The sequence below is a fragment of the Manis pentadactyla genome, chromosome 14, assembly GCF_030020395.1.
Source record: "Manis pentadactyla isolate mManPen7 chromosome 14, mManPen7.hap1, whole genome shotgun sequence".
NCBI classification, from domain to species: Eukaryota; Metazoa; Chordata; class Mammalia; order Pholidota; family Manidae; genus Manis; species Manis pentadactyla.
The window spans coordinates 37,936,486-37,951,674 of record NC_080032.1 but is presented as its reverse complement, the minus strand read 5'-3'; the positions used below and the strand labels follow the sequence as shown (position 1 = coordinate 37,951,674).

Sequence of the window (15,189 nt, the reverse complement as noted above, 5' to 3'; positions counted from 1 at the left end):
AGTGATGTTGAGCATCTTTTCATATACTTGTTGGTCATTAATTTAGCATCTTTGAAGAAATGTCTTTTCAAGTCTTTTGCCCATTTTACAATTGGGTTATTTGATTTTTCTGTTGTTGGTTATAGGAGTTCGTTATATATTCTTGATATTTACTCCTTAGCAGACATATGATTTACAAATATTTCCTCCCATCTCATAGGTTTTCCTTTCACTCTGTTAGTTGTCTCCTTTGATGCACAAAAGTTTTTACATTTGATGTGGTTTTGTTTGTTTATCTTTGCTTTTGTTTCCTAGGCTTTTTGTGTTATATCCAAGAAACCACTGCCAAATCAAATGTCATGAAGACTTCCCCTGTTTTTATCTAGGAATTTTATGGCTGTGGGTCTTAAGTTTATGTCTTTAATCTATTTTGAATTAATTTTTATATATCATAAAATACAGTTTCAAGTTTATTCTTTTGCATGTGGATATACAGTTTTCTCAGCATCATTGTTAAAGAGATTCTCCTTACCCATGAAGTGATCTTATCACCCCTGTTGAAGATCATTTTATGACACACATAAGAGTTTATCTATTTGTCTGTCTTTATGCCAGTATCACACTGTTTTGATTACTAAAGCTTTGTAATAAGTTTTGAAATCTAGGATGCATGAGTCCTCCAACTTTGTTCTTTTTCAAAACTGTTTTAACTACTTGGAGTTGCTTGAGATTCCATATGAATTTTAAGATAAAATTTTGCTTTTCTGTGGAAAATCCTCTTGGCATTTTGATAGGGATTATGTTTGAATCTGTAGCTCACTCTGGGTAGTACAGATGACGTAACAACATTAAGTCTTTCAAACCATGAACATGGGATGTCTTTCCAGTTATTTATGTCTTCTTTAATTTCTTTCAGCAATGTTTGTACTTTCCAGTGTAGAAGTCTTTCTTTCTAAACCTCCTTGGTTAGGTTTATCTATAAGTGTTATTTTTGATGCTATTGTAAATCATAAGAGTTTTATTTTAAAGAAATTTTACGTGTTTGGTTTTCAAAGAGATGAGCAGTGAGACAGTCAACTGTGGAATAAACACTAGTATTCTATTGGTCTAAATCTTTCAACTCTAAATATCCTATTTGTTCACCCCATTCCAAATGCTTCCATGTCTTAGTCTACAAAATTCTGCCATTCTACTATCAACAAGGAACAGGATGGGAATAGCAAAGAGGCATTCCATGTTTCCCTCTTGAGTCTGGTCTGGATACCAGTATTTGTTGGGATCCATTCCCAGCTTGAAGGGCCCCAGTCACAGAAGTCACAGAAAAGACAACTATAAGCAAAATATTTAAGCCACATCTGAGGACTTGGGATAAAGCTCAGCTAGGACAGGGGAAAGCCTGCTCTGTGATAATTCCATTGTATGAGAATTTTGCGATGTGTTGTTTATAAAAGATTATCAGGTAAAAACCACATCGGATGTCTCTATGATTCATTTCCTGTGTAAGTCTACAGTGCTTATGGAAGGAATGGTCCTTAAAGCAGTGATGGTAACAGAAGCAGGACCAACTTTAGTTCCCTAAATCCACCAGAGACAGGCTCTGTCATTGCACAGGCTCAGGGAGATGCTGAGCTCAGCCATTATAACTTAATCAACATCAAAAAAACAATCTATTTGTCTATCATCTATCTCTCATGCTGTATTTCTCTATTGTATTCTCTGTATGTGCCTTATTAGTTCTGAGCAGGAAGGTCATTAAAAATCATTGCCCTTTTTCAATTACTCTATTAGGAGTGACAGAAGTCAAAAGTCTCCTTTCCTCAATTACAATGCATTTGTTATATGGTTTGGAGGATTTCTTTAAACTAAATCTTATTTTGAAACACACTCCCCACAGAGTTCCATGCATGTTTATCCATATAATTCAGTGTGGTAAATATTTATTGAAAGAAGAAGGGAGGAAATACTTATCTTCAATGTGCCGGCTACCTTACATATATTCTCACAAAGCTCCATGAGTTAAGTAATGTTACCTCTCACCATGTCCACTGTGCTGGGGAGTGAACTGATGCTCAGAAGGGAGCCTCACTGCTGTCAGAGTCAGAAACTAAGCCTTGGTCTATAAGGAACAAAGCTCAGACCCTGTCCTTCCCTCTCACTGCCTACTTTTAGTCCAATAGCAATCTGACCAAGTGAAAACTGGTTAAGATGACCATTTGTCAAAAAATACATATATTTCCAGTCACTGGATTTCCAAGGTTTGGTAATACTAATGCACTCCTGGGCAAATTTTCAACCCCATTTTATGTCTTAAAACATTATTAATCCCTTTCAAAAAGTGTGGTGTTCTCCCACTTTTTTTTTTTGCTTCCGTATTTTTAGTTAATATTCAACCAATTATTTTTTCCTCTATCTTGCTTGTGATTAAAAAAATGTTGAAACAACCTAAGTATTCAGCAATAGAGGATTAATTAGAACACATTTAGATTCCAGTGTGAAGATCTGTTTGAACAAATCTGTGTAAGAAGATAAAAACCAAACCAGATGAATATAGCTGGAAAGCCTGGCCTAAAATGAATGAGAAAAATATTTAAACAAAACAAAAAACATACCCCTAACCCTGTCCGCTACAAAATTAATTTTTTGTCAGAAAGAAGCAATGAAGACTCATTACACAAACTACAAACAAGCAGAAGAAATTAAGAAAGAATCCATTATCCACCAATAATAACTACTTTGAATCTCCAAGTGTATATTCTTTACGTACCTGTTCCTTATATAGAAGTGAATCATTTTTTCAACAGAATGGACTAACTGTACAAACTATTCTGTAATCTACTATAATATAAGTAAGCCAACATTTACATTTTTCAAACTAAGCCATATTTCTAAACATTTAATGCACTCCACCATTTTACTATTACTAATGCTAGAGAGAAATAATTGCCTGAAAATGAATTAAGAAACCAAAATATAATAGAAAATATAAAAGATTCCAAAAATAGATCAAAAAGGGCTTAAAATATAAATGTTTGCAAAATGCCCCATAATGCCCCTAAATCACTAACATTTGAAGTAATTAGTAAATGAGGGTATCAATTTTGAGCCAACTTATTAGAATGCTTAATGAAGCTAATGCAAAAATTGAGGAGCTGAATGGGAAAAGCTCAATAAAATACTTTATTGCCTAATGATAAAAAGCCTAATAGATAAAATGTTCTCATGGCTGTTTCTAGAATTTAAGGGTTAGACTAAGAAATTTAACATAGCCAAGAGGACAGAGAAGGAAGAACAGCCAGAGTAGTATCAGCTGGAGTTCAAAGACAGCAGTCTTCAAGGGAAATGATGAGCCATGAGCATTGAAGCAGCAAAATCCAGGCTGCAGAGAATTCTAAAGGCCAGATGGTTGAGGCTCTTCAATAGATACATTATAAGAATAGAAAAGGAGGGTGAATCCATAAATTAAAAGACATACCACAATTTTTTAAATGGGTAAGACTAAATTTTTATGTCTGGGAATGCACACTAGGATGGTTAAATATTAAAAAATGCAAGAAGGTAATTACTATCAAACTCAGGGTAATGGTCACTTAGGGAAAAGGCTGTGACTGGAGGCTGGCACATGACATATGCCCCTCAGACAGTGGCAAAATGATGCTTCTTTCATCTGGGTAGTGGTTCCAAGAGTACAAAATGATAGTTAGGTGTTCCATGTGATCAGCTCCTCATCATCTGAGCAGAAGCTTAATGAACACAAAACGGAAACAGTCATCGTGGAGTTCCAGTCCCTCAGGAATCATCAGAAGCTCAAGGTGAAAGGCATGTGGGAAGGGGAGAGAAGGGGCTGCGTGGATCCATGAGTGTCAGGAGAAAATTTAATGTCTATTTTTGAGATACTATTTTCCATCAGGGACTTTCCCCTTTCCCTATCCATTCTACCACAGTGGGATGGAATGGGGGTAGCAATCCAAATCAAGAGACAGGGCTTCTAGAGAAGAAGTACAGTAGGATTGGATAACAGGGAAGGGACGGCGTCTTAAGGACATTCAGCGAGACTCTCAGAGTCCCTGTGAGGGAAAAACTCAAAAACAAGGTAGAGATTTCCTTCTAGACTGAAAAGGACTTCCCCCATGGAAGAGAAATGTGGTCCTGCTGGTAGATCCCACTTCTCAGTCAGAAAAATGAAGAAGCAAAGAGAGATGAGAAAGCAATGACACCATAATGTTCCCAGGATGGGACAGAAGCAACGCGATAACTTCTGCAGAGTGTATAAATATGTAAGGTTAAAGGATACTCATGCACACCTTTATTACCGAATGATGATGATTTTTTTCTTTTTAAAAAAGGGGAAGAAACCACCCTTCTTTACAAAGGATCTTGTTCCTGAAGCTAACTCTGCAAACAAAAGATACTCAACAGTAGTCACCTTGAATGCACCTCAAGTTCATACACAAAAATATTAGGGAACATTTACAAGTTAGGTATTCATGAACTGTCATTACATCTTTACATAATAAATGAGGGAAAGTGAAGGGCAGAAGGAAGACCAAAACTTACCTTAACTATGATTTGCAGCAAAGCTATTTATTCAACATGACAACTCTTGGAAAATTAATATTTTGTCATTGACTTTGACTTAGTTGTTTTTTTTTCTACTTTTAGTTTCTTTTCCAGTGCTATCTCTTTTAAATCAATTATGCTATTTTGTAATCTTGAGAAGCTGTAAATTATTTAAATGGTCAAAGACAGGAAGGCAAATCTGAAAAATTAGTTGAGAAGATAAACTACGTGTCCAGTGACAAGGAATTAAGTGATGTAGTAAATGATCTATGATAGTGTTTTGCTGTACGTATTTCTGGATTGTTTCCCCCTTACAAAAGAAAACAAGTTCAAATTACACAAAATCAGAGAGATAACCCACCAAAAATATCAGAAATTTAAGGAATATCCATAACCCCACCTACTCAGAAGCAACACCTACTAATCCTGTATTATCTACTAGATATTTTCCAAATATCTAATCACCTAATCATTTTCCAAAATGAGAATGCCTTCAAACAGTATTTTATAGCCTACCACAATTTATTTAAATTTATTTATTTATTTATTTAAGCTATCCAGCTTGTTAGGCTGGAGGAAGGAAAAACAAGAACATGCAAACAGAACAGAGAGATACCATAAAAGGAGAACAGACCAGACCCCAAGGTCCGTGCCTTATATGGAAATGGGACAGCCCTTCCTGAATTCCATCCTTCTGATGTGCCAACCAAAACCCTGGATGTAGAACACCTCCATCTGGGAGGAGACCTCTGGCTGTCCATCACCCGAACCTGAGCCAATAAAAATTCCCCACATACCCCTAGTGTGGCCCACTTCTCCCTCCCTTCCCTGTTCTCTTAAAAACTCCCCAGCTCCCCTCTTGGGCGCAACTTCCCCAGCCTGTGTTTCAGACCGGTGAACCTTGCCCAGGATTGCGCTCAAATAAACTGCCTGGCCCTTTATTGCCTCTCATCGCCTGCTTATTTTGGCTAGAATTTATCTTACACAGCTTATAGAATATTTATGTTTTAAATAATGCCCTAATGTTTGACATGTAAACACTTAAAAGTTTTCACTACCATGAACAACTCTGAGTAGGAAAAAGTGAGTACAAATTCAACACTTAGATGCAACAGAGACAAAGACAACAGTATTTGAGGCATCCTGTACTGTTACCTCCCACCACTCTGTTATTCAACAAACATATGTGCCAGACACTTTGCTAGCTGCTGGGGATCCAGTTGTTAGACAGGAAAATAGATATGGGTTGGGTGGAAAGAGAAAAAGGCCAGAAAGTCCACTAAAAATTAAGACCCAAAATTAATCAATTAAGTCTTAAAAAGCCAAGAGCATCTTGGCCTGGAATGTTTGGATATTTCCCAGATAAAGGAAGGTACTTCAGCATAGCCCATGTCTTTATTGTGTTAATCATGCAGGCCCAGCTTGCTTTTTTACCTTTACCTATATATGCAGTTTTTTTCTCCTTCCAGCCCTAATTAAGTAGTTTGTAACCTAGGCAACTAATTTAGCATGCAGGCCCAGCCGTAAACAACATAGTGATAGGCAGGAAGGATTCCATCTTAAAGATTGTATTTTAATACCCAGGAAGTTAAAAATGTAAGATTTTTAACTTACTCTTTAGCAAACAGACAACAGCTCAGCCCACCTTGGGGGCTGGGCAGACAGCCTGTTTGATCTGCTCCCAGACCAAGACCCTGGTATCCCAGGGAGAAATCAGAGCAGGAAGTTCCTTGTGTTCATTCTAAGTATTCAAAAACCACTTAACAAGTCTGCACCCCCAGCCCTTAGCCACATTCCTAAAGAATCCTTAAAAGGGGGAATCGCTGGCCTTTTGGGGTGTTCCTCTCTCTGGGGTCACTGCACTTTCTAGATGCATATCCTTTTAACCTTTACCCGGCCTTTTCAGTGTGCTCCTGTCTCTGAGGTTGCGCTCACTTTCTAAGTGCATAAACTTTTAACTTTAAACTCCCTCTTTTCAACCCTTCAGGGGGAGCTCCTCTCTCTGGGGTCACCCATACTTTCTAGATGCTTTTTCTTTCAATCTTTTCCCAATCTTTCAGGGGCACCTCTTCTCTGGGGCAGCCCAGACTCCCTTTTCTCCAAGTGTGCTCCTTTTGCCTTAAATAAATTTCTCACTTAAACTCATTGTCTCTGCACCTTTCCAGTAGTATTTTATTACTTTGCTTTGTCATTTGAATCCTCTGAATTCTGGCTTTAACCTTCACTCTATCCAATCTCAGACAAGTAAGGAGGGGTTGCTGAGAGCTCAGACCTGGGCTTGCAAATTACCATCGCTTGCGTGACCGGGAGCTGCAGCTTACAGTCATGCTCTTTAGTAACCTGCCTGAAAGTCTCCCTTCATTACTATTAGGAAGTTCACAGAACAGAATCTCACTCCATCCAGTGCTCTGCGGCTCCCCCAAAGCCTGGGGTGGTAGGGACTCAGTTCCCACGCCGTGCAGATCCAAGCTGATGCTGGACGCCAGGAGTTAGCAGGGGTCGTGCCCCGTGCTGAGTAGCTGTTCAATGAACTTCCTTTAGTATTCTATTCTGTCTTTCCCTAACACTCTTACTTTAATTAATTCCTTCCCCACTTTGTCCTCTGATTTCCCTGCGTCACCGAACCCAACTCTCCCTAATATATTTTGGTGCCGTGCCTCGGACGGATTTCCATCCCCGGTAAGCAGAATCACCCTACCACAATCAGTAGAAAGATGTGGTCCATGCCCTCATGGACATTATGCAAAAGGTTGAAATATAAAAATATGACAAAATGCTTTGAAAAGTGCTATGATCTGGGCATTACAGGGGTTTTCCAAGTTACTGGCACTAGAAAGATCAGTGAGCAGGGTACAAATCTTGAAGTTAATTGTGAGGGTAACTCCACAACGCCACTGGCCAAATTGCTTTCTGAAAATCACTTCTCCATGAATCACCTGGACCCTTCACTCACTCTTCTGTTTTAATATACAAATTAACTTCTCCTCAGTCTTTCCCAAAAATGAAAGCGAAGACAATGGCAATGGAAGCCAAAACACCCAGAGTGTGTGACTGATCGCACAGCAGACAGACTTCTTGCAGCAATAGGTAATCTGTGTTCAGTAGCATCATGCAGCTGAATGATGTCCCCCTGAGCTCTCTGTAAAGTTGTGAGAGTTACCTCTTAACCTCTACATCCAATTTTCTGGATATAATAAATGTATTTATGGGAAACCTACTACCTGCCAGACATGCTGTACATTATTGCTAATCCTTGCAATACTTCTAATCAGTGGATGTTTTTATCCCTGCTTTACAGATGAAGAAACTGAGACCCACAGAGGATAAATTATGTATCCAGAGATAACAGTTGGAGCAGGCTGTGGGCCAGGGTATTTGCTATGCTTTCTTTCTCCGTGTTCTGACAGTTACCCACACAGAACAGTTATGGTCCACTGTGGGGCTCCTGCTCTGGGGCCCCACCTTCTGAAATGGACCCATGTGCCATGGCCTAAGAAAATGTATCCACTGGTAATACTGAGAAAAAGGCCATTCAAGAGTGTGTCCCAAGGAACACTGCCCTTTTCCTGCAGAAAGGCCAACCTTCCTCCCCTTCCTAGCAACCAGACTATTCCCGTCCAGGGACAAAGCACAAGTCCCTACCCTGGCCAGAGGGGCCATGTGAGCTTTGTCCACAGGACTGCCACCTCCAGCCCTGCCTCTCACATGGACCTTTGAACACTGGCAGTCTTTGATCCCATCTTGCCCACTTAAAAGGAAGAGGGAAGAACACTGCTTTCACTTCAGTGAGCTTAAAGCCACATCTCCGGGTCCTCTCCAGTGTTTTTCCTGTTGTCCCTGCATAGCAGGCAAAGGATGCTGCTCAAGGTCACCTATGGATATTCACTCTCACAGCCCAGCAGGAGGCAGTACGGGCCATGGGCCAGGTTAGGTGTTAGGGGTGTGGGCACTGGAGTCAGAGCCCTGGAATGAACCTCAGAGCTGACGGGCACCTTCTCAGAGCCTGTTTTCTCAGGGGAAAAAAAAGCAGACTATAATAGTTTCCTCTTGTTAGTGAGGGTTAGATAAGATGGTGCTTGTAGTTCAACATAGCAGATAGTAAGTGTTAAATAAATGTTAGCACTTCTTATCCCAATGAGGCATCAGCCACTGGGTGATGAATGTTGCCTGCAGTGGGTTTCATTTAAATGAGGATAAAAAGGGATTAATAAAGTGAAAGGGTGACAGAGAGAAAGAAAACAGAGAGATAGAGAGGACAAAACAATTACACAGAAATTTTGTTCCTGAATATCATGGCTTCAATTTTACTATGACATATCAGACTTAGGACATAAAAGTCAGCTTTTCAACAGAAAAGATTTCTGCCCCCACCCCAATGAAAACTTGAAATTTTTTTCATTTTGAAAGTGTTTCAACAAGAATCAAAGCTAAATAAGAAGAAAAACAATGGTTTCACAGGCCAAATTATGTGGAAGGTTTGTGATATTGTTTCAGATCGTAAGAAAATATATTGAATTCAAATACTTCTTCTTTTTTAATGGGATTAATACTTCAATCTGATATAATTAATTGTCTAAAATGCTCTGGGATATACTGTGGCAAGATCACCAGCTGTATAAAAGCATGAAGAGTAGAAGAGAACTCCTTATCTGCAACAAGATTCTCTCTGACATTCTTCCATAATGTATAGGTCTGTAACAGATACTCAATAAGACAGTTTGTTTAACACAGGCATATCATTTAACATACTCATCAAATGTCACCTTCACAATCTTGTCAACAATACTTGCAAATATACCAACTCTGGCAGATATTTATATTTTGTTCTCTTTCAAGATGCCATAGCAAACATTTGGCACAATTAAATGTTATTATAGACATGTTATCACCTTATCACCTGCTCAAGGATGACCAGACAGATAGCAGCCTAAGCCTCTGGTGTCCTCCAGAATTCATATTTAAGGCTAAACTTCGAACTTCACTATTCAAAAATGGCAACTGTTGAAGTCATCACAAGCTACAGACATACCTGGTTACAAGGATACATGCTTAATTTAGGAAGAATAGATACTTTTTTTTAGGTTTCTGTGAGAGTTCTAAAAGGTGACTTTAAAACAAGACTTAAGGTTAAAAGCAAAACAAGCAGGGCTAAGGCAATGAGATACAATTAACCTGCTCACCCTTGCCTCACATAAAGAAGCCTGCCATGTTATTAGCAATTTTGTCAATCAACAATCTAATTTATGCTTCTCAATCAGTTCTCAAATAGCCCAATGTCTTAAATCACCGTGTGTGCTGACCCTAGAAACACAAAAGCAATAGTTTCACAAAACGCTCCAGCAGTTTAAAGTGCCAGTGTTTTATGCCAGATAAGGAAAACAATAACAGAGCAACTCCTTAAAAATATTTTTTAAAGAGTATCTGGGGCAATGATGCTGGGGACCTTCGCTGGGCCTTTTAAAGGAACGAGTAAAATGTTTCTTGAAGCACAGGGGTTCTTGCCTTGCTGACTACTGTGCACAATTCCCAACCCTGAAAATGACTCATCCGCAGGGAACGCAAGGCTGTGTGCCTGACTCACCTGTTGAGCCCAAGCCCCCAGAGAGTTTCAACTTAAGGCCGCTTCATTAAGCCCTGCTCAGTATAATCTGAAAGGGTTACTGATGCAAACATGAGTTATTCCTGGAGGAACGCTCCTCCTAAGCGGTCAACAACTAGTTAGTGATAATACCCAAATAGCAATAGTAATGGCCTCTCAGAGCAGGGGTTCATAGCTTTGGGGGTACACGGAGGCAGTCTGAAATCTTCAGCAAACCTCCTAGCGTGCATATACAGGTGAATTTTGATACGGAAAGGGCTCAGGGTATTTCATTGAATAATCAAAGCAACCTGAGACCCCTCCCTCCGCAAAAGCTGGAAACCATTGTTTCACAGTAGAACTAAACGACACCCAAGCCATGAGGTCGGTTTGGGGAATCCTGCGGCACAGTGCCTTTTCAAACACTAACGTCCCGGCCCCACGGCCATGCTCCGTTCCGAAGTACACTGGGACATCACTAACTCCGTAGGGCTCAGGAAGCCTCTCTCAGCCCCTGTGCTCAGAGTAGCAGGTGGCGGGGGTTGCGGGGGTTGGGGGTGGGGGTGAGATGTGCACGTCCCGAAGTTGAAGCCAAAGCACCTTTCTTTCAGGGAAGGCACTGCCCTGTGTCTAGGGTTACCCCAATCTGCGCGGTTATTTATCCAGCCCGCTCAGTCCGTTTACGTTCCAAGCGCAATTCTCTGCGCTTGTTGGAAAAAAAAAAAAAAAGTTAACTTATTTAATTCTAAAATGACCCGAAAAGGGGCAGGAAAGGGCGCAAAAATCCACGAGGATGGGGACGCACCCGCCCAGCCGCCTTGTAGGGAAATAACCCTCCCACTCGTCCCCCAGATCAACCCGCGCGGGGGGCGGTTAAGGACCAAGACGCAGCCGCCCCGGGGCCCGTGGTTACCGTCCGCTGGGCCCTCGCGGTCCGGGTCGCTGTTCATCGCTGCTCAGGGCTGCCCCCCGTGCGGCTCCCGCGGTCTAGGCGGCGGCGGCAGTTGCCCGGGCAGCGCCCCCCTTGGGGACCCGCAGGTGCGCCCGGCAGCAGCTGGGTGCGCGCCACCGCGAGGGAGGGAGGAGGGCGCGCTGGGCTCCTGTCAGTCGGCGGTGCCCGGCTGCAGCGCCAGCCTCCCGCCGCCCGCGGCTCTCTATTAATACTCGGCATGCAGCTGGCTGCGTGCCAGGACTTGCCCTCGGGCCAGAGTCCCTCCGCCCTCCGGGTCAGGGGTGGAAACTGTGTGCAGGAGCGGGGATAACTTGCCTGCGTAGGAATAGGCAGGATACCCCCTGCAGCCTTCCTTGGGTAGACCCTGGGCAAGGCAGGTGAGTGAGCCTTGGCCTGTGACCTTCCCAGCATCCAGGTTTTTGTAGTGACCACCTCGCAGGGTCTGATCTGGCCCGAGAAGCCCTAAGCTAAATATGATGCCTGCTCCAGGCCATCAGCTCAGGGAACCTATTTTAGGGCAGCTGCCGTGAACAGGATCTGCTACCCATTCATTCAGTACTGCCTTGACATTTAAGAGTTCTACAAGCGAATCCCTTTCTCAGATCCAGTTTCAGCCTTCCCCCTCTGCAGAAGCCCAAGTTTGGAGAAGAAAAGGGGAAGGCACCTTGTTGCTAGGTGATAATGAACAAAAGGAGGTGGTGAATTAGAGAGACCCAGTATTTGTTTGGTGTTCAAACTAAAATTTTCTCAACATTGTATTTTTTCCGGAAAGCTCATGGAAGCTGGGTTTCAGCCATGTTCCTATTGTAAGTTTAAATTTAATCAGTGAATACTGCTTCTTCGTCATTCCTCCAACAAGCTTTATGTTTAAAGCTAAATTCACTTAGGAGCTCTGAACGTGGGTTGTTGATATGATAGGAGCAATCAGTTAGTGCCATTTCAAAGCACGTTTATGACAACTACATTACAGAACTACATTAGGAATCCAGATCCTTCAACAGGTAGAAACAAACTACAAAAAAATTCTGGTTTATTTTTACACAGAGCCTAGTACCATTTCTTAGCAGGTGAACTCTTTCCTCTGGCTTGCATAATTAAACTGATCAGTGAAAACAGTGCACCTTTTTTTGTCAAGTAAGGATTGATTATTCCTAATATACCTACAACTAGAGTTATTAAAAATGTTAAAGTTAAGACAGATTCCTAGAATCTGTTTAAGAATGTAAATTATTATTATCTCCTTTTAAAAAATGCACAAAGGGAGGCTCGGCTAAAGTAACTTGCCCGCAAACACAGAGGTGAGGATAACTGGAATATAGCTCTCTGTAATTACAAAGCCTGTGCCCAGTTTCTACACTGGATCACACTCATTAGCAAAGACACTTTCTGCAATCTGTAGTAAGAGCTTTTCACCAACAACCTTCAGAAAAATGATTCCTTAACAAGATCAAAGGTAGGCCAACCTAGGGAGTCATGATTCCCTCATAGAGGAGCTTCTACTTTCCATAACAGGGCAGGACACACAAACGGCACTTGAGAAAGAATGTGGGACTCAGTGTCCCAAGCAAGACTACTATGAGAACATCACTCATTCATTCAAAAAATCCATTCAACATTTGTTAAATACCTACTATTATACACACTCTACTGGAAGCTGATTTCATCTCAGCAACAGATTCCCCAAAGAATGCTCCAAAGAATTAGACATTTGCAGCAGAGAAAGAAAAAAGGAGCATCTCTCCATGCAGATGACCATTGAGCTAATTTACTTCAAGCTGAAAAATGTGCCTTTTGCTGGATGGGACATGGAAGAGAAGAAAGCAGATCCTGAACACCATTCCAGTAGGAACATTTCCAGCAGTCACGACTACCAAGGAGGCTCACAAACTGGATTGGTCTAAAATTCTAGTGGCAGGCTCACTTAGAGGCAGTAAAATATAATGATTAGGAATCTAGTCTTTGTTGTCAGACAAACACTGCATTCAAATGCTGACCTAGGTCAATGATGATCAAATACTGGGTGAATCCAATACTGTCTAGTGAATGAAAAACTTGGGTGTTATACAATTAGCCTAAGACTACATACTGTAAAATGGAATTAATAGAACAAACCATATAGGATGTTTCCATGATGATCTATGCATTGATAAAGAAGCACTTTTGTTGCTAGTAGCAGAAACCCAAATTAGCAGTGACTAAAGTAAATTAAATAATATTTTCTCACTTGATGTGAAGGTAGTGGAGGTAGATAGTCTCTAGTTGGTATTATAGTTCCATGTTTTCATCAGGGACCTAAAAACTGTTTAACTGCTTCAGTGTGGGGTAAATGCAAGTTCTTATGGCCAGGATCCTCACCTGACCCTAAAGTACTTGATGATGTAATTGGCCTACTGCTAGGCTACTTTCCCACACCCATAGAATAAACTATTATCAACTGAGTCATGATATAAAGAGCTCTGGGCAGAGGCAGAGAGAGAGGAGGATTACAGACCTGCAGACTGTTGGATGCAGATGAGATTCTAGTGTCTGACCTATTGCTGGGAGAATGAAGCCAGGTAATACACCCTTTTATCCCAAGAATGTTTCACTGTCATTTCTCAGTCTCACTGAATCCATAGTAAATGTACCCAGAGCTGAAACCCTTAGGCAAGACATCCAGTGTCCTACAGGAGTTCAGCCTCAGGACTTCCTCATTGTTTTGCCAATGGGTTTCAGCCCCACGCAAGTTCACTATGGATTCAGTGTGACCAAAGAAATTGATGGTAGAATGTTCTTGGGGTGAAAGGGTTATACCCAACTTTATTTCCAGGTGGCAGGTCAGTCACTAAAATCCCATTCACTCAGAGCGAGTCTGCATGCAGCAAGCCAGTCTCTGCCTCAGGGCCCCTCTGTCCACACAGCCATCCTCTGGGCCTTTGTCCTCAGCACTGCCACCATTCCAGCCTCTGCTCTGCTCTCCTGCAGCCTTGCAGCCCTGCCACCGTGTCACATGCAGAGCACTGGGCAGAGCTGTTTATATAGAGTCAACAGCAATGTATTGCCCACAGGTGTGCAGTGAGCTAGTCAACCAAGGCCAGGTGAGAATCCTGGCCACAGGAACTCTCATTTTATCAACACTCATGGTCACAAAATGGCTGCCGGAACTCCAGCCTAAATCTTGTCCAAACAAGAAGGAGAAGTAAGGGAGAAAGGACAAATATAGCACTTGGAAGCTGAGTCATGTCCCTTAAAATAACTTTCTTAGAAGTCATATCAATAACTTCCATGTAAAATTCAATAGATACTCCCTCTTCAAGAGAACCTGGGAAATGTGTGTGTGTGTGTGTGTGTGTGTGTGTGTTAATCTGGGCATTTTAGGGGTTCTGTTATCAAGAAAAAGGTAGAGAATGGATACTGGTACATAGCTAGCAATCTCCACCATAGTGAGAAAAACATTTGACACAGTACCTGGCACAAAGTAAATACCTGCTGCCCCCCTTCCCCCACCTCAAAAAAAAAGAGGCAGAGAAAGCAGCTATGTTAGAGAACCAAGAAGATTCAAATTAATAGATGACAATAGGATTGGTCTAAATGTGTGTGCGTGTTGGGCAAAGAGGGAAGAGTTTGGTCAGGTAAGAATTTTTCATGAAAGAACATTTGTTCACTTCATAAGTTTTAAGCACAGCTCAAAACTGCCAGGAAACATCATTTAAGTTATAATCAGCACACTTTTGTGCTAAAAACCTGAAAGGAACACCATTTAGGTACTTCACCGAACTCTAGGCCAAGAGAAAGAACGTCTACAAGCAATTCATAGAAACAAAAGCGGAGCGAGAGGGGGGAGAGAAAAAGTAAGAAAGGGATTTAACATTTATTGTTTTCCAGCAAACCAAATGATATCTGGCTGTCTAAAGAACTTTTCACAAGCACTTTATTAGGAGGATATCAAGGGCACACAGACTTGACTACAGGTTGGAAAATCAGACTTGAAAGTCAAGCAAGAATGAAGCCAGTTCCAGAAGTTCAATAAGTCGGAGGTAGAACAATCATGTTTTTGCTGAAGAGGGTCTAGCCAAGGATGCCCCCTCTCCCTGAAAGTCCCATTGCCACCATTTGATCCCAGCTCAACTACCCTGACAGGATG

The 15,189-nt window shown here is 41.4% G+C and overlaps 1 protein-coding gene across 2 annotated transcripts in view; it reads right to left on the bottom strand.

The window, feature by feature from the left end:
- GADL1 (glutamate decarboxylase like 1) overlaps positions 1 to 11,228 on the bottom strand; it is a 158,384-nt gene extending 147,156 nt beyond the window's left edge. For both annotated transcript variants that reach the window (XM_036886156.2, XM_036886157.2), the window contains exon 1: positions 11,028 to 11,228. In XM_036886156.2, the coding sequence (XP_036742051.1) occupies positions 11,028 to 11,064 (37 nt within the window). In that variant the 5' untranslated portion in view covers positions 11,065 to 11,228. The remainder of the gene's footprint in view (positions 1 to 11,027) is intronic.
- Positions 11,229 to 15,189: the final 3,961 nt, after the last annotated feature.